Here is a 23005-nt window from a genome sequence, read left to right as displayed (position 1 = left end):
CTGAGCAGACTGCCTTAGGTCACTTATTCACTCCAACAGTCTTTGGAGGTATGTGGACAATTGTATCCATTTTACAGATAAGGACAGTAAGGCTTGGGAAGGTCAGAGAACTTACCCAGAGCAGTGCGGCTGGTGGCAAGGCTGATACTTTGAGGATGGATTCCAGCCTGCACTTTTAACCACGTTAAAAAACAAGACACAGCCAAAGACACAACAAGCCTGTGGCCAAGCTGCTATCTGATGGGACTTGTCTTTTTTTGTTTAATCCTTATTTTATCTTATCTTGTCTTTTTTAATCTTCTTTTTCTTCTTATCACAAAGTATGATTTGTTAGCGGAGACAAACACACATTTTTTAAATGTATCGGCTGCTTTGCAAATGATCAAGATAGGAATCTCCATGACATTCCGCAGGAATCCTTGGATCTCTTCCCTGAGAGCACAGTGGTTCTCTTTAGATGTCCAAATAAGGGCTCTGGAGCAGAGGCAGGGGTACAGATTTGAGGAGGTGGGTCCCCTCTTTCCGGCCTCCAGAGGACATTGTTGGTGGACCCAGGTTTGTACCTTTAACTATCTCATGTTTCAACACAAGGATGGTCTTATCTCAAGGCACTCTTCTCTCGCTCCTGGCGAATGTACTTAGACACCAGCAGAGGACTGGATCTAGCTCTGTGAACTTGGGCAAGTGACTTGACCTCTCTGGGCCTCGGATTCTGTTCTGTGGAACAGAATCAGGTCACCCTTGGGGTATGGTTCCATCTGCCCTGTCCTGGGCACCGCCTCAGCCCTGTCCAAGGCTGCAAGGCCCTGAGGGCTGAGGGGCCTCCCTGGCACCCTGTCCTGCAGAGAAGACCCGGGCTTCTGAGGTGTCTTTTCCTGAAGATTATTTCATTAGGTGCCGGGGGCTTCCCTCAGAAGTTTATTTTCTCCTGAGACATAAGCAGGTGGAGGGGACTTAAGTACTCTGACTCCACTCCTGAATCTCACAGAAGACACGCTCAGGAAATCAGCACAGGTCTCGGCGGTGTCCTGCAGACCACTGCAAAGGTGTCTTCTTATCCATGAAGCTCACACCACCCATGCCCTGAGCATTCCGTGTGGCTTTGGTTTCTTTCTCTGTCTCCCTCCCTGTTTTTCCTTCTCTCCTTTCTTTCTCTTTCTTCCTCTCTCTCTCTCCTTCTAAGGGATAGCAATATTTATAAGATTGTTCCAATAAAAAGGCCAAAATCTGTTTTCCTTTATAAATTTCAACTCTGAAAATTACACAATCACAAAGAAAACAGAAGAAATATTCACTGCCCTGGACACGTCAGTTCATCTCTGAGCCTCACTTTCCTCGTCTGTGATCAAAGTGGGAATGGCAGTTTCTACCTCACAGGCTTACAGGGATTCAGTGAAGAAATATCTGCACTGGGGGTGGTGTGTGAGGTCCTTCGAGAGTGTCCCCTTCTTCCTCCCTCCCTCCCTTCTTCTCCTCTGCCCGCCTTGCCTACAGAGCTCTTAGGACACATTCCCTCCCTGGGTTATTTTCTAGGAGGCAGAGTGAGTACTAATATCCATATTTCACAGGTAGAGCAGTGAGCTGCCAAGGGGAGGCTTGGCAAACCCAGCTGCTAATGTATGCGGCCTGCATGCTGAGTGCATGGGTTTGTATTTTATTAAAAGTGACTTGCCAGAAAATTCTTAGGATTTCCAACTACTCTTCAGCAATTGTTTGCTAGTTCAGTGTTCACACAGAACCTTCAGATATTAAGATTTCAGAACTTCAGATGGACTTCCTAAGACACACAGAAACACAAGGGGTACATATGAACAAATCACTGTCCCCCAAAAGCTCTTCTCCAACTGAATGACTGATTTTCTAATTTTCTCATTTTAATTACTACGTAACTTATTATTTTCTCATCCATAATCCTGTGCTCATGTTGCATTTGTTAATCTGTGGTGAGTCAAGCCCGCTTATTAGAACTGATTATAGTGTGTGCATGCTGTTTATCTGCCTGTAATCACTTTTAGAGTTCTGCACGCATCCTGTGCTCTAGGAAAAGACTTTGACCTCTCCTCTTAATGTGGTTCTCAAAGATATGAAGTTATAAATTATAAAGATACAAAAAGATCAAAAGCAAATGGGGGAAGAAGCATGTGTAAAAATTTTAAAGGAGCTATTCCTTGCCCTAATATTAACTAAAAAAAAAACCTCAAGTTCCATTTTGCTGCGAGATCAAAGCCTTCGAATAAGTTAAAAGGCAGATTGAAGTCACAGCTGAAAAATAACAGATACTGGAAGTAAAAATTAACCTGAGGCTTAACAATCTTTCAAAGGAGAAATTTCTCCTTTTTCATGTTCAGAATTATGAGGACAGAAAAGCCATTTGTAATTGCCTAACCTTTCTTGAAAAATTCCTTTTGGGGAGAAGGAGAAAAATGCCTCCCTCTGTGGCCACACGGGAAAGCTCTGTAGTATAGAATGTGCTTTCCTGTAGATGCCCCTTTCCCCAATTCTTGATCATAGCATTAAATTGGCAGGACATGTTGGAGGGCACGCACCAGGCGTTACCTTGAATTCTCCTTCACAACCATAATTACGACTCCATTGCTGTAACACAACTGTGGGGAATGCACATTCATACATTGAATGTAAATAATAATTTCATGTGTTTATGTTATATGCAAACAAATAGTGGATCTTCAAAGGTGAATGGGCAATGTAGTAGTCTGTTTTCACGCTGCTGATAAAGACATACCTGAGAGTGGGAAGGTTTAATTGGACTTACAGTTCCACATGGCTGGGGATGCCTCAGAATCATGGCGGGAGGTGAAGGTCATTTCTTACATGGCGGCAGCAAGAGAAAATGAGGAAGAAGCAAAAGCTGAAATGCCTGATAAACCCATCAGATCTCGTGAGACTTACTATCACGAGAATAGCACAGGAAAGACTGGCCCACATGATTCAATTACGTCCCCCTGAGTCCCTCCACAACATGTGGGAATTCTGGGAGATACAATTCAAGTTGAGACTTGGTGGAGACACAGCCAAACCACAGCAGGCAACTTGTGCGATTTTTTTCTTCTGTTGTTACTTAGGATCTTCCTGTGAATATCAAATTCATCATTGAGGGGATGGAAGAGGCTGGCTCTGTTGCCCTGGAGGAACTTGTGGAAAAAGAAAAGAACCGATTCTTCTCTGGTGTGGACTACATCGTAATTTCAGATAACCTGTGGATCAGCCAAAGGAAGCCAGCAATCACTTACGGAACCCGGGGGAACAGCTACTTCACGGTGGAGGTATCCACAGAGAGCAGTGCGTGGATGGAGGCCTGTGGGGGTTGTGAATGGGAGCGCCAGTCCATTCTGGGATCTTGGAGAGGAAGAAAGAAAGCTTTCCTGAGGGCAGAGGCCTTACTTGGGACACACAGCCTTAGGGGAGGTGGGGTGGGTGCAGAGGTCTTGGGGTTTGGGGAGGTCATGAACCCCCTGACACTTGGAGTGGATGTGGCTATGTACCTTGTTCTGGAGAGGGGATTCACAGGGGTTTGTGACTCACAAAGCAAAGCTTGGAAACTCTGGCCATGGGATTTGCAGGCAGGTATGGCAGCCACAGGGAGGTAAGCAGACTGCCTGGGTCAATGCAGGGGCAACTGCTGTGTCCTGCTCCCGGCGTGGGCCTGCTGGCCGCAGTGGCAGGAAATCTAAGTGCTGTGGTTACAGGGAAGGAGAAGGAGCATTGGTGTCGCCCGAGGCCAGTATCTGAATCCTAGCTTCTACCGTGCCCAGCCTTGTGCAGGTGGCTTCACCTTGAGCCTTGGTTTCCCACCTTGAAAGATGGCACAATAACGCCCCCTCCCAGGATGGCTGTGTCATTACATGCAGCCTTTAGTTCAGGTTTGATGCATAGTCAGTTTCCTTCCCCTTTTCTCTTTTTCTAGTAATACAGGCAACCTGTGATAATGCGTAAGACTTAGAAAGTCCCTCCCGGGTAAATAGCTAATTATTTCATCATTTCAGTCTGTTTTCTCATATAGCAATGTGTAGGCTGATAATCCATGCTCTATCCAATCCCTAGGCAGTTTTGAGATTCAGATGTGAGCACATACACGGAAACACATGGCTATGCATTTGAAAAACAGTGAGTGCCTTCTATTTGTCAGATAGGAGGATGCTAAGTCCCAGGGGTACAGAACTGAATAAAATAGTCTCTGCCCTCAGGAAGTTTACTTCTAGTGAGATACAGATACTAAAGAGATGTGGGAGTGACAGAGAAAACAGGAAGCAGGGACTGTTCTCTAGAACCCGCTTTCAGGAAACATGGCTGTGAAAAGTGGGACAGAGCTGGGATGATGGCTGGAGGAAATCCTTGGGAGGCAATCGACAGAGGCAGCAGTTGGAGACCTGGGAGGGAGGGGGAGGATTTTTGAGAACAAAGGCTCTGAGGAGGTGGGAGGGGGCGAGCTCCAGACCCATGGGAGGGAAGTAACCTCTTTTGTGAGGGCCTTGAGTAGGTAGAGAGCTCCAAGTCCTAGCGTTTCTTCCCTCTTAGCCTCAATTTTTTTCTGTTTAGCAGGAAGTGAGTGTATCTGCAGTGAAGTGATGGCTTGAAGTGGTCACTTTGGGACAGGGGGAAGAGAAGGGATGGGAGGATGAAGAAGGGCCAGGCAATGTTAAGGTCTGGAGTCATCTATCCATGCAAATTGATGGCTTCTGCAGCATGCTCAGTGGCCAGGGACAGAGAAGGCCTCGCAGGGGCAGACTGGCCCTGGGGTTGAGGTTACTCCAGAGGGTTGTGGTGGAGAAAGTAAGGAAGAGCTCGTCAAGGTGTTGAGCAGAAGGGCTGAGGTGATCAATGGTGGTATTCAGGTTGAACAGGAGAAAAAACAAATGCAGGAGGGCAACGTGGAACATCTTGGAAGGGTCAAGGGACTGACGTCTTGATGAAGACCGAGAACAGGTGGTACAGCAAAGTTACAAGAGAGGAGGAGGAGAGCTGTCGTCAGGATGTGAGACAGCCAGCTCAAGGTTTCGAAGTAAGACCGTTCATACTCCAGAGTAATTTAGCTAGCATTATTGCCTAGTGAACTGAAAGTCTTAATGCTAAAGTGAATAAACCAAAGATTGCTCTGTTACTACATTGAAGATGGAGTGGAACACCATAAAGACCAGCTGGGCTGGAAGGATGGGAGGGAATGAACTGAAGAATCAACTTCAAAAAAGCCCAACCTGTAGAAATTGGTAATTGATTGGATATGGCGTACATAGGAGAAATCATGCTGGTAGGAAGTAATAGCAGAAGTGGTTGAGTTCGGGTCTAGATCTCTTGAGTTTCAGAAACTGGAAGCATGCTCGAGTGGAATGCACTGTAAGCACCCCAGAGTTTTAGGTCTGGTGTTTATGTAGTAGGTCAGACCTCCAGGGATGAACATTTAAGGGCATGGAGGTGTTAATAGTATCCCTGCCCTTAAATTATCGTGAGCACCGCATGGTCAGAGATAACCAGTTCCACACATGTTTGTGTCTTTCCACAATGTCAGGCTTTTACTGATGCTATCTCAATAATAAAAGCCACAGGCTCCATGCAGTTTCCAAGGAGGCAATTCTCCTTAGTGCCTCCCATTCACTCAGGAGTCAGAGCTGCAGGCACACAGGCCCAAGCTACTCCACAAGGCAGTCGATATTGTAAAGCATACATCGTTATATACCTAGCCAATATGTGAATGTTATAGACTGAATATTCCATAACAAAGTAACATTTACCATCAAGAGAGAAGGAGCTGGGCACAGTGGCTCACGCCTGTAATCCTAGCACTTTGCGAGGCTGAGGAAGGTGGATCATCTGAGGTCAGCAGTTCAAGACCAGCCTGCCCAACATGGTGAAACCCTGTCTCTACTAAAAAATTACAAAAAAATTAACTGGGCATGGTGGCGTGCACCTGTAGTCCCACCTACTCGGGAGGCTGAGGCAGAAGAATCACTTGAAGCTGGGAGGCGGAGGTTGCAGTGAGCTGAGATTGTGTCACTGCACTCCTGCCTGGGTCACAGAACAAGACTCTGTCTCAAAAAAAAAAAATAAATAAATAATAAATAATTTAATAAAAGAAAAGAAAAGGGATAGGAAAACAGGTTAATGAACCAGTCCAGGGAGTGTGACATAGACAAAAAGAAATCCTGGCCTGGCTCGGGTGGTCCAGTGGTCTTGTAAGGAAGAGCCTTTGATTTGGGCAGAACCTTTGGTGGCAGATGCTGGGTTCTTAGCACAAGTGACAGCAGGACCGTGTCTGTTAAGTTTTGAACTGCTGACGTCCTGGTTGTTTTATGACTGCCAAGTCCTCTGATGAGAACCAATAGTGGAAGAACGTGTTTGGTTATATCCTTATCCAGCTGGATGCAGTCTTTATTGATCAGGCAGAACACCTAGTCCCTGTTGGCAAAGTGCCTTAGGAAATGTAAGATGGAGTCTTTTTCTAAGGTGGAGTCACTCTTATGCCAAGGGTGCTGTATACATAAATGCTATCCTGTGAGCTCTTGAAGCTCATGTAGAGGAAGGATGAGCCAAGTATTAAGCTTTAGAGGTGGGAGGAAGAAAAGATGTTATTACAGGAGATATCAATAGAATTGTCCTGCAGGCAAGAAAAGAAGAAAGAGAAGAAAGCTTCTCAGAAACCAAGGCAAGAGAATTTTTCCAGAAAAAGGAGTGATCAACAATATTGGATGAAACCAAAAGGAAGACAGCTGTGTAAACGTCAATCATTTGGCCAAGGAGAGCCTCGTGATCTTGGCTAGAATAAAGTTGGTGGAAAAGCTGGGGAATGAGTCAGCTTCAGGGTATTCAGGAGATGGTGGGAATGAAGCAATGGACAGCGGGTAGGAACTCCAGTCCCCATGACTGAGAAACACGGAAAGTGAAGTCAGGTCTGGAGGTCACCTACCTGAGTTCTGAGGGACACATGCAGATATGTATTTCACCACGTGAAATGCTTCCACTAAAGCAACCAAGGCAGGAAGTATATCTCTTGCCTTTTATCTACTCTACAGGTGAAATGCAGAGACCAGGATTTTCACTCGGGAACCTTTGGTGGCATCCTTCATGAACCAATGGCTGATCTGGTTGCTCTTCTCGGTAATGCCTTGTTTTGTTTCACTTTTTAAGCACCAGGGATCAACTAAAAGACAGTTCTACTTGATTCTATGTGCCTCTCCTTGCTTTCTGAACCAGCTCTGAACAAGCGTGTAGATGCTTAGATTTTCCTCCCCTTGGCTAACTGTTCCCTCCTCTTTTAAGTAAGTCTGCAAAACTCTTCTTCAGTTCCTCCGTTTTCTTTTATTGGACATTGTGACACATCCAGCCATACTCAAGGACAAGAGGGCAGAGACTCAAAGGATACAAAAGACTAAGAGGCCACCCTGACTCCCTTACTGCTGCTCCTAGAATGCTGGGCCGGGTTGGGTGTGGTATTCCCAAGCCAGTTGAACCACAAGTTCAACTTCGGTAGACCTGGCATGACTTTTTGACTGAAGATAAATCAACAAAGGGATGATCAAAAGGAAAAGGAACTAAGCGACACACCAGATGAGGCCCTTCCCCCACTTTCTCAAGAGCATCTCGTTTTTCACGACAGACTGGCCCTTCCGCAGACCAGCCCACACCTTGTAGCATGTGGGTTCTGCGTGTGGATGACTAGTTGTGTCCTCGCTCTGCCACAGACCACCTGCGTGACCTTGGCGAGTTACTTGAGTTCTCTAGTCTTCGGTTTCTCATTTGTAAAGGGGCACAATCTTCTATTTACCTAGTATTGCTTTTAGGATGCAAAAAGGTGATGTGTGCAGAGCACTTGTCATGGTGGCTGGAATGCAGCATGTCCTTCAGTGAGTAATGGCCTGCCCTGGCCTGACTCCAGAAATGGTGTCAAATACGTCAGCACCACTTGGCTTCATTTTCCAAGGTTGCTGTGGCCCTGAGTGGCACAGCAACACTGACGAGTTCCCCGATTGTCCTGGTGCTGTCCTTGATTTCCCATGGATTGCTGGTGTGTGCAGTAGGGAGTTGTGTGTTTTTCTCGGGGAGCCTGTTTGCCCAGGCTCAATTCACCTACAGCTCTTCTAGGCATCAGGGCTGCCCATGGTGGGTTCCCAGGGAAGCTAGGGAAGTTTAAACTCCAGGGGCCTCACTTACGGAGCTCCTTCCACAGTCCTGGCAGGGACACTCATCATTTTATATTCATAATTCGGTGTCCTTTTAAAAAAGAGGTTCACACATTACCTATGCTTTAGACTCTGCAAAACCTCGCTGTGCTCCACTTGACAGGTATAGCTCCTTTATGCAAATTTCATAACATGGCCAGGCATGGTGGCTCATGCCTGCAATCCCAGCACTTTGGGAGGCCAAGGTGGGTGGATTGCTTGAACTCAGGACTTCAAGACCAGCCTGGGCAACATGGTGAAACCCTGTTTGTACAAAAAGTACAAAAATTAGCCAGGCATGATGGTGTAGGCCTGTAGTCCCAGCTACTTAAGGGACTGAGGCAGGAAGATTGCTTGAGCCCAGGAGGTGGAGGCTGCAGTGAGCTGAGATAATCATGCCACTGTACTGCAGCCTGGGTGACAGAACGAGACCCTTTATCAAAAAAAGAAAGAAATAGAAAAAGCAAAAAAAAAAAAAAAAGTTTAATAATGTGCCCCTTTTGAGCAGACAAATTGCCAGAAAGCATTTACTCCCTTGGCCTCAGTAGTCCAGGCCATGGTACAATCAGCCCAGATGGCCCAGGTGTTGGGAGAATCTTCTTAAGGTCTTCAGCATCATTTTTAGTTGCACAGCTTTCTCTTTCATTCTCCCAAAGTGAATAATGAAATTTACCTATATTTCTACCATCTATCTAGCTATCCATCCATCCGTCTATTATCTATCAATCTATCATCTTTCTATCCATCCATCCAACTATCCATCCATCCATCCATCCATCCATTATCTATCCATCTATCATCTTTCTATCCATCTGTCCATCCATTATCTATCTATCCATCTACCTATCATCTATCTGTCCATCTACCCAACTATCTATCTATCCATCCATCCATTTATTATCTATCCATCTATCATTTTTCTATCCATCCATCCATTCATCCATTTATCCATCTATCATCTTTCTTTTTTTTTTTTTTTTTTTGAGACAGAGTCTGGCTCTGCCGCCCAGGCTGGAGTGCAGTGGCCGGATCTCAGCTCACTGCAAGCTCCGCCTCCCGGGTTCATGCCATTCTCCTGCCTCAGCCTCCCGAGTAGTTGGGACTACAGGCGCCCGCCACCGCGCCCGGCTAGTTTTTTGTATTTTTTAGCAGAGACGGGGTTTCACCGTGGTAGCCAGGATGGTCTCGATCTCCTGACCTCGTGATCCGCCCGTCTCGGCCTCCCAAAGTGCTGGGATTACAGGCTTGAGCCACCGCGCCCGGCCCATCTATCATCTTTTTATCCATCCATCCATCTATCCATCCATCCATCTATTATCTATCTATCCATCCATCCATCTATCCATTCATCCATTATCTATCATCTATCCATCCATCCATCCATTCATCCATCCATCCAACTATCTATCTATCTATCTATCTATCTATCTATCTATCTATCTATCTATTCTTCTATGGCCTTCTAGTTTTCCTGAAATATAGCTCTTGGATGATATTTCCCATGCTTGACAATTCAGACAGAATACACCCAGCCATTTTCCTTTAAAGAGTTTAAATGGTTTCCAGAAGAATCAGATAGTACGCAACTCACGATTTTGGGGAGTGGAGGTTAATTTCTGTTTTACCAGAATGAATGTTTTCTTCCCTAGGAACTGCATCTGAAATCTTTAGCAGCACATTTTGCTTTTCCCACAAGCATGACTGCTGCATGGCGTCTCCAGGCTGTGTGGCTTCAGCCAGGCATAGGATTCCATTCAGCCCCACAAATGCACATTGCTCTGCTAAGGAAGAGTCGGCTCAGGGTCATGAATGAAATTTAAAACGTGATTTGCCTTTCTTTAGTTTTTGATACAAATCAAATAATCAATCCACAGCACAGTAATTTCTGGATTGTGTCCTCTATGTGGTTTTCATATGTTTTGCACAAAAACATAAGGACATAGTGTTGAGCTTTAGTGTTTATCGGATGACAAGCAGGAATTTTGCTTGCTGACAGGCTGGGCTGTAGTGGAGATGCCCGGACTCCCAGGGCCCCCTGATGTCAAGTGAGAGTCGGCTCTGCTCTGTCCACTCCTGCAGGCTGACAATCAGCCATACACACTAGTCAGGATGTGGGAATCCATGGGCAGCCCTTGCCTCATGCAAGCCTCCTAACCTCTCTGTCTGTGCTGTGATCATGAACAGACAATAAACACTAGTGCGTGACAACCTCCACTAGGGTACAAAGCAAAACCAAGTTAGTTCCCTGTCTGAAAAGGGGCTTAGTGTGCAGGGGACGCAGAAGCTGCTAAGAGGATACTTGTGTTTACAAATGGAACTCTAACCTTCTGTGGTTTCCCTTTGCAGACACTTTCCTACTCTTTGCATTTCCCTAAAAGCCATAAAACAGAAAAGGCCATTGCACCAAAGGCATTTTTATAAGCACCAAATGATGTTATTTAAAATGTTCAAATCCAAGATGGCTGCTGGGTGGGCATGCAGGATTCTGTTTCCTGTGGGCAGTTTTCAAAGGCACTTTCTGCCTTCCCTGCACTTGCCAAGACGGCTGTGGTAACTGCAGAAATGACATCACGTCATGATTGCAAGAGGAAAATGAACAGGATGGGAGGGAACACGCTCTTAAGCATAATATTTTCATTCAAATGCTTTCAATATTAAAGAACTAGGGCAAAGAAATATGGAAAATGGGATCTGTGAAGCAGCATTATTTCTGAGTAGCACAGATATCAATGGCTCCCCTTTCCCTGTGATGGTGTTTCAGGCAGGGCCAAAGTGACTGAGCCGCACTCCACAGCTCTCTTTTTTTTTTTTTTTTTTTTTTTGAGACGGAGTCTTGCTCTGTCTCCCAGGCTGGAGCGCAGTGACGGAGTCTTGCTCTGTCCCCCAGGCTGGAGCGCAGTGGCCGGATCTCAGCTCACTGCAAGCTCCACCTCCCGGGTTCAGGCCATTCTCCTGCCTCAGCCTCCCGAGTAGCTGGGACTACAGGCGCCCGCCGCCTCACCCGGCTAGTTTTTTGTATTTTTTAGTAGAGACGGGGTTTCACTGTTTTAGCCAGGATGGTCTCGATCTCCTGACCTCGTGATCCGCCCGTCTCGGCCTCCCAAAGTGCTAGGATTACAGGCTTGAGCCACCACGCCCGGCCATCCACAGCTCTCTAATCAGAATTCTCTGCAAGCAAATTAAAAGGGAAAGGAAGGCCAGGTACAGTGGCCATGATCATGCCACTGTACTCCATCCTGGGTGGCAGAGCAAGCTCTGTCTCAAAAAAAGGAAAGAAAGAAAGAGAGAAAGAAAAGGAAGAAAGGAAGGAAAAGAAGGGAAGGAAAGGGAGGGAGGGAGGGAGGGAAAGAACAAAGAAAGGAAAGAAGGAGGAAGGAAAAGGAAAGGAAGGAAAGAAGGAAGGAAGGAAAAGGAAAGGAAAGGAAAGAAGAAGGAAGGAAGGAAGAAGAAAGAAAGAAAGAAAGAAAGAAAGAAAGAAAGAAAGAAAGAAAGAAAAAAAAAAGAAAGAGAAAGGAAGAAGGAAGGAACTGCTAAGAGGATGCTTGTGTTTACACAAGGAAGGAAGGAAGAAAGAAAGAAAGAGAAAGAGAAGGAAGGAAGGAAGGAAGGAAAGAAAAAGTAAATAAGGAAATCCTCTTACTCTTCCTTCTCCCAGTCCAGCAGTAGGGAAGGCTACTTGTATGCTAAGAGAATAAAGTTGTAATTTAAAATGATGCCAAGAACAGAGGCTTGGATTGTTTTACTAGTGAGGTACAGGCGTGCTTAGAAAGCACGACTCTGCAACTCTGTCCTTACACGGAAGACTGTCAGCAGAAGTTTAGGGACATACCCTCAAGGGAAGATCTCATGATTGCATTATCAGTGGGGACTCACTGAGCTGCCCTGGAGACATTTTTGTGTCATGTATATCGGTCTACTTCCTGGCTGCATTTTGCCTTTGATAAGCACTTTCTCCAGAGAGTGGGCAGCATTTACTGAACTTCAACATCTGCTGCTCTTCTGGGTATTTAGTGATGGTTTTTTCCACTTGTATTGATCCCTAAACTGTTTCATGAAGAGCATACTAGTGTATATAGAGGATTTTGTGGTCATGATGGTATCTCATAGAGTAGACCTGAAGGGTATAAAGCTTTTAATTAAAAATGAGTGTTTATTATATTTTTTTTTTGTGTGTGTGTGTGTGTGTGTGTGTGTGCATGCGTGTAGGGGAAGAGAAGTTGAGAAGAAATGACAACAATTTTTGGTTTGTCAGGTATGTATGTACGTAGGTGTGTATACATGTATGTGTGTGTGTGTGTGTGTGTGTGTTTTGAGATGGCGTCTCACTCTGTCACCCAGGCGGGAGTGCAGTGGTGTGATCTGGGCTTACTGCAACCTCCGCCTCCTGGGTTCAAGTGATTCTCCTGCCTTAGCCTCCCCAGTAGCTGGAACTACAGGTGCGTGCCACAATGCCCTGCTAATTTTCTGTATTTTTAGTAGAAACAGGGTTTCACCATGTTAGCCAGAATGGTTTTGATCTCCTGACCTTGTGATCTGCCCGCCTCGGGCTCCCAAAGTGCTGGGATTACAGGTGTGAGCCACCGCTCCCAGCCATATTATTTCTTTTTTGAGATAGGGTCTGACTTTATCTCCCAGGCTGGAGTGCAGTGATGTGATCATTACTCACTGCACCCTCAACTTCCTGGGCTCAAGTGATCCTCCCACCTTAGCTTCCCAAGTAGCTGGGACCACAGGCATGTGCCACCATGCCCCACTAGTTTTTGTATTTTTTGTAGAGACGGGGTCTCGCCATGTTGCCCAGGCTGGTTGGGAACTCCTGGGCTCAAGCAATCCACTTGCTTTGACCTTCCAAAGTGGTGGGAGTACAGATGTGAGCCACCGCACTCAGCATGTATTTTAAATGTTTCATAGTGAACACGTATTACTTTTTAAATCAGCATAAGGTAAAACTAAAAAACAAACCTTGTTTATGTATAAAAGGCATAGCTGAGAACGTGAACGTGATGGAGGTAACTCGCTCCAGACTCACTGGTTGTGGGCCCAGGTGTTTTCAGCCTCACCTTTGACAAGGTGAACACTAAAGCAGGGCTGATTCCAGCTGCGTGAACCTGGTGACCAGCTCCTTTCTCTGACAGTCACTTCTTGGATGGAGTTGCTGCCAATGGCTTTGGCCATGGGGACCCAGAGAGTCACGAGGCCTGCTGCAGCCCTGAAGAGTCCTCCCACAGTCTGTGGCTCCAGGACCACAGCATGGGCACACCCCTTTCTACCTGGCTTTGTTTGCTGTGTGTGTTTTGTAGGTAGTCTGGTAGACTCATCGGGTCATATCCTGGTCCCTGGAATCTATGATGAAGTGGCTCCTCTTACAGAAGAGGAAATAAATACATACAAAGCCATCCATCTAGACCTGGAAGAATACCGGAATAGCAGCCGGGTTGAGAAATTTCTGTTCGATACTAAGGTATGACCACAGACTGATGGATAAGCTGGAAGAGGCATGAGGCTAGTAGATCATATTTGCCCGCTGTCTAAATCGTTGTCTGGTGCTAATCTGCATATCTTAGAATCCAAAGCAGATGTGAATTCCTAGGCAGATTTTTGATGTCCACAGCCACTTCCCTGTGGGCTGGATCAACCAGTCCTTTTTCACTGGTGTCTAATGGGCACTGGCTTCTGGCATTTAACTACAAGCAGTTACCCATTTCCCAGCCATGTTTTCCAAAGCTGTTTATTAACCTAAATCCCACGCCAGCCTTCAGCCGGTGAGCGGGACTTCTTACCTTTTCAAAGACCAAGAAAAGTCTGAGATGATTCCAGCTCCAAGACCTGTAACTGTTCATTCTTCCAGACAAAACCAAGAGCCTTAGGGTCTAATCTGTAAGTGAATACATCATTGCCTCAGTGGACTAAGTAAACACAAGGCCAAAAACATTCCTTACTGGCAAATTTAGAATTGTTTTGCTTTTCTCCTTCTCCTCTTTCTGGGCAGCATGCTTGCCTGAGAAGGTTTTCCGTAGCCAAGCTGGTTCCTGGGGAAGGGGCCACGAGGGGGAAAAGCAAGCTGAAAAGAAGCAGTAGAGTGAATTATTATGAAGCAGGTGTCTTCCTGCAGACCAGCTCGAGGATGGCCAGAAGAAGAAAGAAAACTGGCTCAAACATGTGGAGAGTTCTTTGATGTCTTCTGAATAAGAAAATGCTTTCATTACATAAGTTATTATTGTAATGACTGAGGTTAGAAATTTATAATTGAGCCCACATTTCTGAAGGGGCCCGTTTGTCTATGGCCATTCCATCCTGAACGTGCCCGATCTCGTCTGAAAGGACCCCTTTGCCATTTGTTCACTGAAAACTGCAAATCTTGGGCAAAGAGGGGCACTCATCAGTGGGGAGCATCTTGGGTACGTGAAGGCATCTGAAGACAGCAGAGTTTGTGTCCTGAGGGAAAAGTCCTTGCGTCAGACACAGCTGAGTAAGGTGACAGTTAACGTGTCCTGAATGGTGTCTCAGAGAGACAGACAGTGGTAACACAAGCAACCCAACTCCACTGGGGTCTAATTAAGCATGCTTTGGGTAATTTTATTTTAATATAGGAGGAGATTCTAATGCACCTCTGGAGGTACCCGTCTCTTTCTATTCATGGGATCGAGGGCGCGTTTGATGAGCCTGGAGCTAAAACAGTCATACCTGGCCAAGTTATAGGAAAATTTTCCATCCGGCTAGTCCCTCACATGAATGTGTCTGTGGTGGAAAAACAGGTAACAAATGCTTATTGTCATTCTGCGTAGTAACATGGTTTCTTAATCCTGCTTATCACTGCTTAGTGAGCAGTGAGGTTGCTACCATTGGAGTATCATTTTTTTCTAATACAAGAGGAGTGGAACAAACGTCAAGAAACCAATATTGCCTACTTCAGTGACTTGTGCCTGTAATCCTGGCCAAGGGATTTGAGAGGCCAAGGCTAGAGGATCCCTTGAGCTCAGGAATTCAAGGCTGCAGTGAGCTATGATTGCACCACTGCCCTCCAGCCTGGGTGACAGAGCGAGACACTGTCTCTTAAAAAAAGCAAACAAAAAGAACCCAATCTTTTTCCTCAAGTATATGCAACTACAGCAGTCAGGTAAATAACCATTTGAAGCTAGAATGCTAGGAAAATTTGAAAGTTAGATGGTAGATATAAAAGCAAGATTGGTTTACACATAGATGGAGTAGGGACCTGCCTATGCTTGGACAGAAGCAGAAGGTCTCAGGCTTCAGTCATTAGATCTTCATGATGTCTGAAATTAACACTTTGGATGCAGCCATTTTAAGGAAAATGTTTTCTGGAAGGAGTTACGTGTCCAAATTACCAACCAATCATCAATTTGCCTCAAGTTTGTTTAATAGAAAGTAGACTCTTGAATGAATGAACTGAAGAAATACCTCATCCCAACCATCTTTCTCCATTCCATTATCCCTCTTTATTGTCTTGTTAGCACTAATTACATTCTAAAATAGTCTCTCTTTCTCCCTCCCTGCCTCCTCCCCTCCTCCCTTCCCTCCCTCCCTCCTTCCTTCCTTCCCTGCCTCTCTCCTGCCCTCTCTCCTTCCTCCCTTTTCCCTTCCCTTCCCTTCCCTCTCCTCCCCTTTCCTTTTTCTTCCCTCCTGTTCCTTCCTCCTGCCCTCCTTCCATCCTTCCTTCTCCTTTCCCCAATCCCCTTCCCTCTCTATCCCCTCTCCCTCCCTTCCCTTTCCTTTTCTCTTTCCCTCCTTCCTCCTTCCCCTTCCTTCTTTTTGGAGGTGCTACCCCTTTTTCTCATGAAATATAAACTCCATGAGGGCAGGGCCTTCCTTGTCTTGTTCACAGCTGTATCCGCAGCACCTAGAACAGTCTCTGGGACATGACACATGTTCTGTAAATGTGTGTTGAGGTAATTAATGGAAGAAGTTTGAGTATGGCACCTTCCCGGGAGGCTCTCCACAGTAACAATGAGAAAAGAGCAGGAGGGGAGAGAATGAGGCTGAAATGAGCCTCCTCCATAGTTGAGCCCGGAGTTGCTCCCACGTCTTGGAAATTTCCAAATGCTTAATGCTCCCAAATCACTCAGAGGGTACTGAGGAGTCCTAAAAGAGGACGATTCAAAAGAGAAGTCCTGCTGTGTTAGGTTTCATCACTTTCAACAGGCAATGCTCCAGCACCTCCGTGTGTGAGACGCTGTGGTTGGAAGGGGGTGGGCTGGGGCCAGGATTGCGGGGAGGAGGATAGAGGAGAATCTCCCTCTGGGTGCAGCCCAGGGTTTCCTGCTCTCAGCACTGAAGAAGGATCTCACTCTCGCCCCTTGGCAGAGTGAAGGAAAAATCACAACACTTGCATGTGTCAGGTTAGGGCCTTCGGTTTCCTGATGGAAGAGACTATATTAACTGTATTAATCAGTTTCTTGATGGAAGACTATATTAACTGTATGAGAGAATAACCTGACACTTTCTCTTATTATTGAAAACGTCACCTTTTAGGTGACACGGCATCTTGAAGATGTGTTCTCCAAAAGAAATAGTTCCAACAAGATGGTTGTTTCCATGACTCTAGGACTACACCCATGGATCGCAAATGTTAACGACACCCAGTATCTCGCAGCAAAAAGAGCCATCAGAACAGGTGGGACCTTAAGATCTTCTGACTGGCCAATCTGCACTGGGACTCAGGGGTGGTACCTGTGGGACCGTGGGTAAAGCAGACACTTTTAAAACTCAGAAATCAACTCTCCTTTTAATATAGAGGACATTGTTGAATGCATGTCATGTGCAGGGCACGCTATACACGCCATCTCAAGTTATCCTCCCAGTGGCCTTCCCCATCTAACAGAGGAATAAATGCAGGTTTACAGACATGAAGTATTTTGCCAAAGGGTGCCCAGCTCACAAGTGGCAAAACCTGTGCTCAAATTGAAGTCTGGAGACCTGAATTTTGGGGAAAATGATGCACTAGAAAACCTTCAAACCCCCTGATACAAAACTCATAGAAATGTTGGCCAACATGTAAAAACATCCTTTCAAAACACAGATTAGGCCAGGTGTGATGGCTCAATCTTATAATCCCAGCAGTTTGGGAGGCAGAGGCAGGAGGATCACTTGAGCTCAGGAGTTCGAGACCAGCCTGGGCAATATGGTGAGACCCCCCCCCATCTCTACAAAAAATATAGAAATTAGCTGGGTGTGGTGGCATGCGCCTGTAATGCCAGCTACTCAGGAGGCTGAGGCAGAAGGATGGCTTGAGCCCAGGAGGTTAAGGCTGCAGCAAACTGTGATCATGCCACTGCACTCCAGCCTAGGGGACAGAGTGAGACCCTGTCTCAAAAACGAAAAACAAAAAAACACAGCTTAGCTTGTACGACATCAGAGGGAATCCTTTAGGATTGAAAATGAAGAAGCTAAACTCTAGGGGAGTGAATAAGCAGACCCTGGGCTGGCCTGCAGGGATCTGCTCTTCCTGGTCACAAAGAGACTGGAACTTTAATGGCCTTGGGCCAGAGTGAGGCAGGAAGTTGAAAAGGAGACCCACTATACGCAGGCAGGGCATCCCCGGAAAGCCACACCTATCCTGCGTGTGTAAGCTTGACTGCCTTTGCGTGGACGTTGGATGGACACAAGGTCTCCCCTGAGAATTTTTAACCATGGACCCTTGCTCCTGTGGGTTTGGGTGTTTAATTTTTAGCTAGTGCATGGTCTGATTCTCACTAGTGCCATGGCTGGACTGCCTGCTGATGCAAGCACGGCATTACCCAGGAGGACACAGCCCCAGGCAGGCCAAGGAGATTCCACAGGAGCCTCCTGGAGATGAGCTCGCTGTATACAATTGCAAAACACACGAGAAACCCAATTCCAGTGTGTCTGACCCTAAAGCCGGTGGTCTCTTCACAATGCCACATCGCTTCCCTAGAAGGCAGCACAGCTCTATTTCGAACTTTTTTGGTGGTGCCTGTTTTAATTCCATGCATTTCAAGGTCCTGGGTAGAGCCATGTGCTGGGCTGAGCAGAGGGCGTGTACTTGGGTGCTGGTTGTGCATCAGGGAGCAGGGACACCCAGTCTCTTTGGCTTCTGCACCAGGAGGGGGACCCTGCCAACAATAGCAGAATGGGGGCTCTTCCCAAAGCAGGGAGTTCTAGGTCTCTCCAAAAGCTAGGTGGAAAAGCAGTGGCATGCATTTTGGTAGACCTATGGCATCCTATTACAGATGATACCTGAGGCCACATTGGCTAATGATGGCAAAGCCGGAAAGGGAAGCCTAGATCTCCTTGAAGCACTAACTCTCTCTCTTGGGCTTATCAGTACAACGGACACAGACATGGAAAACTAGGGAACAAGTCCATGACAGGGAGCCATGCTTCTTTCCATCACCATTCCTGCTGCCCCCAACCTTAGCAGGTATTTTGCCAGTAAACTTTAGGATTGAAGAAATGTAATGGCAGCTGAAGAGAGGTGTGCGTTTGAAATACCCCAGTTGACAACAATAAATAAATCTGAAATAGCCTTTCAGGAATGTATAAGACACCTTTCGGTCTGTTTGTGTGCTAAACTGGTTCTACTAACAAGATACATTACTTCGATTCACATCCATCACATCTTGCTGTGTGAGTAAAGAAGAGGTGACATGTTCTCTCTGGTTTCTTTGTTTCATTTTTCATCCCACTGCATCACTGGCAGCATGTCCTCTAAGCTAGAAGGTTTGAAATAATCTCTTTCTAAAACCTAGGATAGCAGTTAAAACTATTTTGTGGAATACTTTGAAAATTGCCAGAAACATTGTGATATTTGAGTGATAGTACAGCTATTGGCATATCTGTCACCAAAAAATCCAAAGAAGTCCCACTTCATAATATTTAATGCATGAAGAAACAATAAAGGTAGGCACATTGTCTTGTGTTGTGCCAAACATGCATGACCTCTTGCAATCACAAGATAACATCAGACAAACCCAGAATGAGGGATATTTTACAAAACTACCAACTGATAAGCTTCAAGATGGTCAAGGTCATGAAAGACAAGGAAATAGTGAGAAACGTCCACAGCATACAAGAAACTAAGAAGCAATGATAAAAAAGCAGTGTGGATTCTGGATCAGATCCTGGAATGGAAAAAGGGAAAGACTGGTGAAATCGAAAGTCTGGAGTGGAGTTAACAACATTGTCAGTTTCCTTGTTTTGATCATTTTGCAATAGTTGCATAAGACGTTTACATTAGGGAAAGCAGAGTAAGAGATAGATGGGAGCTCTCTCTGTACTATTTTTGCAACTTTTCTAAATGCTAAACTTTTCTAAAATTAGTTCAAAATAAAATTTTTATTTACAATTTTATTTATTTATTTATTTAGAGACAGAGTCTCACTCTGTCACCCGGGCCTGAGTGCAGTTGCAAGATCTCGGCTCATTGCAACCTCCATGTCCCACGTTCAAGCGATTCTCCTGCCTCAGCCTCCCGAGTAGCTGGGATTACAGGCATGTGCCAGCATGCCCGACTAATTTTTGTATTTTTAGTAGAGACAGGGTTTCACCATGTTGGCCTGGCTGGTCTCAAACTCCTGACCTCAAGTGATCCGCACACCTCAGCTTCCCAAAGTGCTGGGATTACAGGCGTAAGCCACCACACCTGGCTCTAAAATCTTTTTTGAAGTAGGTAATTGTGAAGAAGACATCCATAGTTTTCTTCTTGACTCTAGCGTCTATCTTAGAATATAATTGCATGATATCAAGGGGTTTCCTTACCCCAGGCACCAAATCTAATGGTAAAAACAAAGAAAGATTAACAAGGAAAAAGAAAGAGGAAGGTAAAGGAGGCACTGCCCTTGAGGAGCTTACTGGGGGTGGTCTTGTCCTTACCCTATTCAAATGCCTTCTTTTCCTGTTTCAGTGTTTGGAACAGAACCAGATATGATCCGGGATGGATCCACCATTCCAATTGCCAAAATGTTCCAGGAGATTGTCCACAAGAGCATGGTGCTAATTCCGCTGGGAGCTGTTGATGATGGAGAACACTCACAGAATGAGAAAATCAACAGGTCAGCTGGTGCCTGTGCAATGTGCCTCTCTCTTCTTCCTTTACTGCACACACACAGGTCTACACATGGGTGACCTCCTGTTCAATTTATGTGAGAATGGAAAATTGTACAGACTGGGGGCTTAAACAACAGACATTGATTCCTCACAGTTCTGAAGCCTGGATGCCCTAGATCGGGTGCCAGCCCATTTGGTTCCTGGTGGGTGCCGGCTGTCTTCCTGGCTGTCCCTGTGCTCACATGGTGGGGTTAGGTGGCCCTGGTGTCTCGTTCCCTTTTTATAGGGGCACCAGCCCCACTGGATTAGGACCCCCATTTTGACCTCATTTAACCTTTATCATCTTCTCCAGGCCCTGTCTCCAAATACAGACACACTGAGGGGTTAGGGCTTCAACACCGAACTTCGAGGAAACACAAATGTGAAGTGCATAACAAAAAAGGCCATTTAGGAATGTTTGCTTTATGCACTACTGGCAGATACTACAAGATCTCTTAAGTCTCCCGGACTAGTGAGAAACAAGAAATTGTTCGACCCTGATATCCATGTCATGTTGGTGATAAGAAATCAAGGAAAACTGACTTTTAGATTTGAGTCTAGGACTGATTCTCATCTTCTTAATAATAATAATGCATTTTTCACATGGAACTTACTAAGTGCCTTTCATACTGGGATCTCAGAAGTATGTTAAATAATTTAGATGGAATTTATAACATCAAATCTTCCTGTCTAAATGACAGAATATTTTTCCTCCTTCATTTGAATGGAAATTGTAACAACATTTCTCTGTTTTTCCTCTTCTTAGGTGGAACTACATAGAGGGAACCAAATTATTTGCTGCCTTTTTCTTAGAGATGGCCCAGCTGCATTAATCACAAGAACCTTCTAGTCTGATGTGATCCACTGACAGATTCACCTCCCCCACATCCCTAGACAGGGATGGAATCTAAATATCCAGAGAATTTGGGTCTAGTATAGTACATTTTCCCTTCCATTTAAAATGTCTTGGGATATCTGGATCAATAATAAAATATTTCAAAGGCACAGATGTTGGAAATGGTTTAAGGTCCCGCACTGCACACCTTCCTCAAGTCACAGCAACTTGCAGCAACTTGATTTCCCCAAGTTCCGTGCAATAGCCCCAGGATTGGATTCCTTCTAATCTTTTAGCATGTCTCTGACCTTGCAATTTGATTGGCATAATCACTCCGGTTTGCTTTCTAGGTCCTCAAGTGCTCATGACACATAATCATTCCATCCAATGATCGCCTTTGCTTTACCACTCTTTCCTTTTATCTTATTAATAAAAATGTTGGTCTCCACCACTGACTACAATGATTTCCCCGTGGATTCATTTTCAGAGGAGTTACTAAAGCATGGTACTATATTAACCTCTTGCCTTCCCTTCATTTATTTTTTCCCACTTCTTGAAAAGTTCTGAAGCTGAAATGATCAATATTCATACCCATATGCCATTTGGGAGTCCTTGTGCAAAGATGAGTATTTTTTTTTCATTCCAAGCTTCTTTACCTTTCCTGAGATTGATGCCACCTTGTCAGCTTCTCTGCCTCCCGTTCCTTCTTCCTGTCCCATCAGAAAAGGCCCACTCTCTCTCTATCCAACATCTGTGCACATGCTGCACCATAGCAGAATTAATCCTGATAGAATTTCTCTCACCGCATTGAAATTTTACTCAATGACAACATCTAAATTGCTCAAAGCTTTTAATAGCATCAGTTTTAGATAGAGAACTAATCAACCCTGACATCAGTAACACATGCTAAATTTAAAGCCATCAGCTAATGCTGCATTCATTAATCATTTTAGTTAACCATCTTGTTTGGCTTGATTGGATTTGATGGTATAAACAACAACAAAAAAACAAAGTCATTTTTCTACAGTTGAGTGTATATAAACAAATCAATATGAGTTTACGATTTAAATCACATTAATGGAGAATAATTTAGGGGCTTATTAACATTTTTTCTATTATGACTCCAAATAAAAACAAAGCAAAACACATTTGTGTCCAACTTTTTTCCATCACTCTGTTGGTTCTTGAGATGTCAGTTTAAAAACGTGCTGTACCACCTTTAAAAGGACTGGAGCAGGCAGTCAGTGATTCCGTTCACCTTGATTCTAGTCACAGAAGTGGACCCAACTGAGGGCTCAACCTAGTTGTGGGTATTTGTGAAGGATTCCAGTTAGTGTTTACTTTGGAAGCAGGAGGCTTCAAGCCACCACATCTCCAATTCTATAGAATATCAAGCTCTCGTTACAGAACGGTGGCAGGTGTTTGGTATTTTGTGCTATTAAGCGTAGTTTGTGCTCATCTAATTATGCAGGGTTTCGTGGTGTTTCTCGATTCTGTTGAACCTACCTGATGTATTTGGCATTGCAGCTAAGGACTAACAGTGCGAGAGATTTAGAGTCGTCATGTTAGTCCATTAACAAAAGTTTATTATAAAATACACTGTAAGCATTTCTGACTAATGTACCATCAGATTTAAGAAGTCACCGAACAACAAGATGTATTTGCTGATCTTCATTCCTGCTGAATCTTTCTGAGACCAGCAGTGTCTCAGTTAATTATTACGTTGCTGCCAGGAGAGAAGGGGAGGAGAATGAATAGTTGTGGAGGTTGTAAAATCTAAGATATTCCAAACCTGGATTGCCAGAGTTCAGAGTCCACGTTTTTCTGTCACCCAGGGTCAGCATGAGTCTCCCCAGCTCTTCCCTCCTGGTTTTCCACTCAATTCTGAGCCCTGTGGTTAACCTACCCTGATGTGGGAGTCAGAAAGGAGTATATT

General features: G+C 45.1%; 1 protein-coding gene across 3 annotated transcripts in view; it reads left to right on the top strand.

Annotated features, from left to right (window-relative positions):
* Positions 1-21517, top strand: part of CNDP1 (carnosine dipeptidase 1) — a 78455-nt gene extending 56938 nt beyond the window's left edge. For all 3 annotated transcript variants that reach the window (XM_050768246.1, XM_050768245.1, XM_050768244.1), the window contains 7 exons: positions 3084-3284; positions 7026-7110; positions 13472-13632; positions 14762-14926; positions 16662-16803; positions 20053-20200; positions 21001-21517. In XM_050768246.1, coding sequence (XP_050624203.1) covers positions 3084-3284; positions 7026-7110; positions 13472-13632; positions 14762-14926; positions 16662-16803; positions 20053-20200; positions 21001-21067 — 969 coding nt within the window. In that variant the 3' untranslated portion in view covers positions 21068-21517. The remainder of the gene's footprint in view (positions 1-3083; positions 3285-7025; positions 7111-13471; positions 13633-14761; positions 14927-16661; positions 16804-20052; positions 20201-21000) is intronic.
* The last annotated feature ends 1488 nt before the right edge of the window (positions 21518-23005 follow it).

The sequence above is a fragment of the Macaca thibetana genome, chromosome 18, assembly GCF_024542745.1.
Source record: "Macaca thibetana thibetana isolate TM-01 chromosome 18, ASM2454274v1, whole genome shotgun sequence".
Taxonomy (NCBI): Eukaryota; Metazoa; Chordata; class Mammalia; order Primates; family Cercopithecidae; genus Macaca; species Macaca thibetana.
The sequence above is the reverse complement of the archived record's forward strand: the minus strand, read 5'-3'. Positions and strand labels throughout refer to the sequence as shown.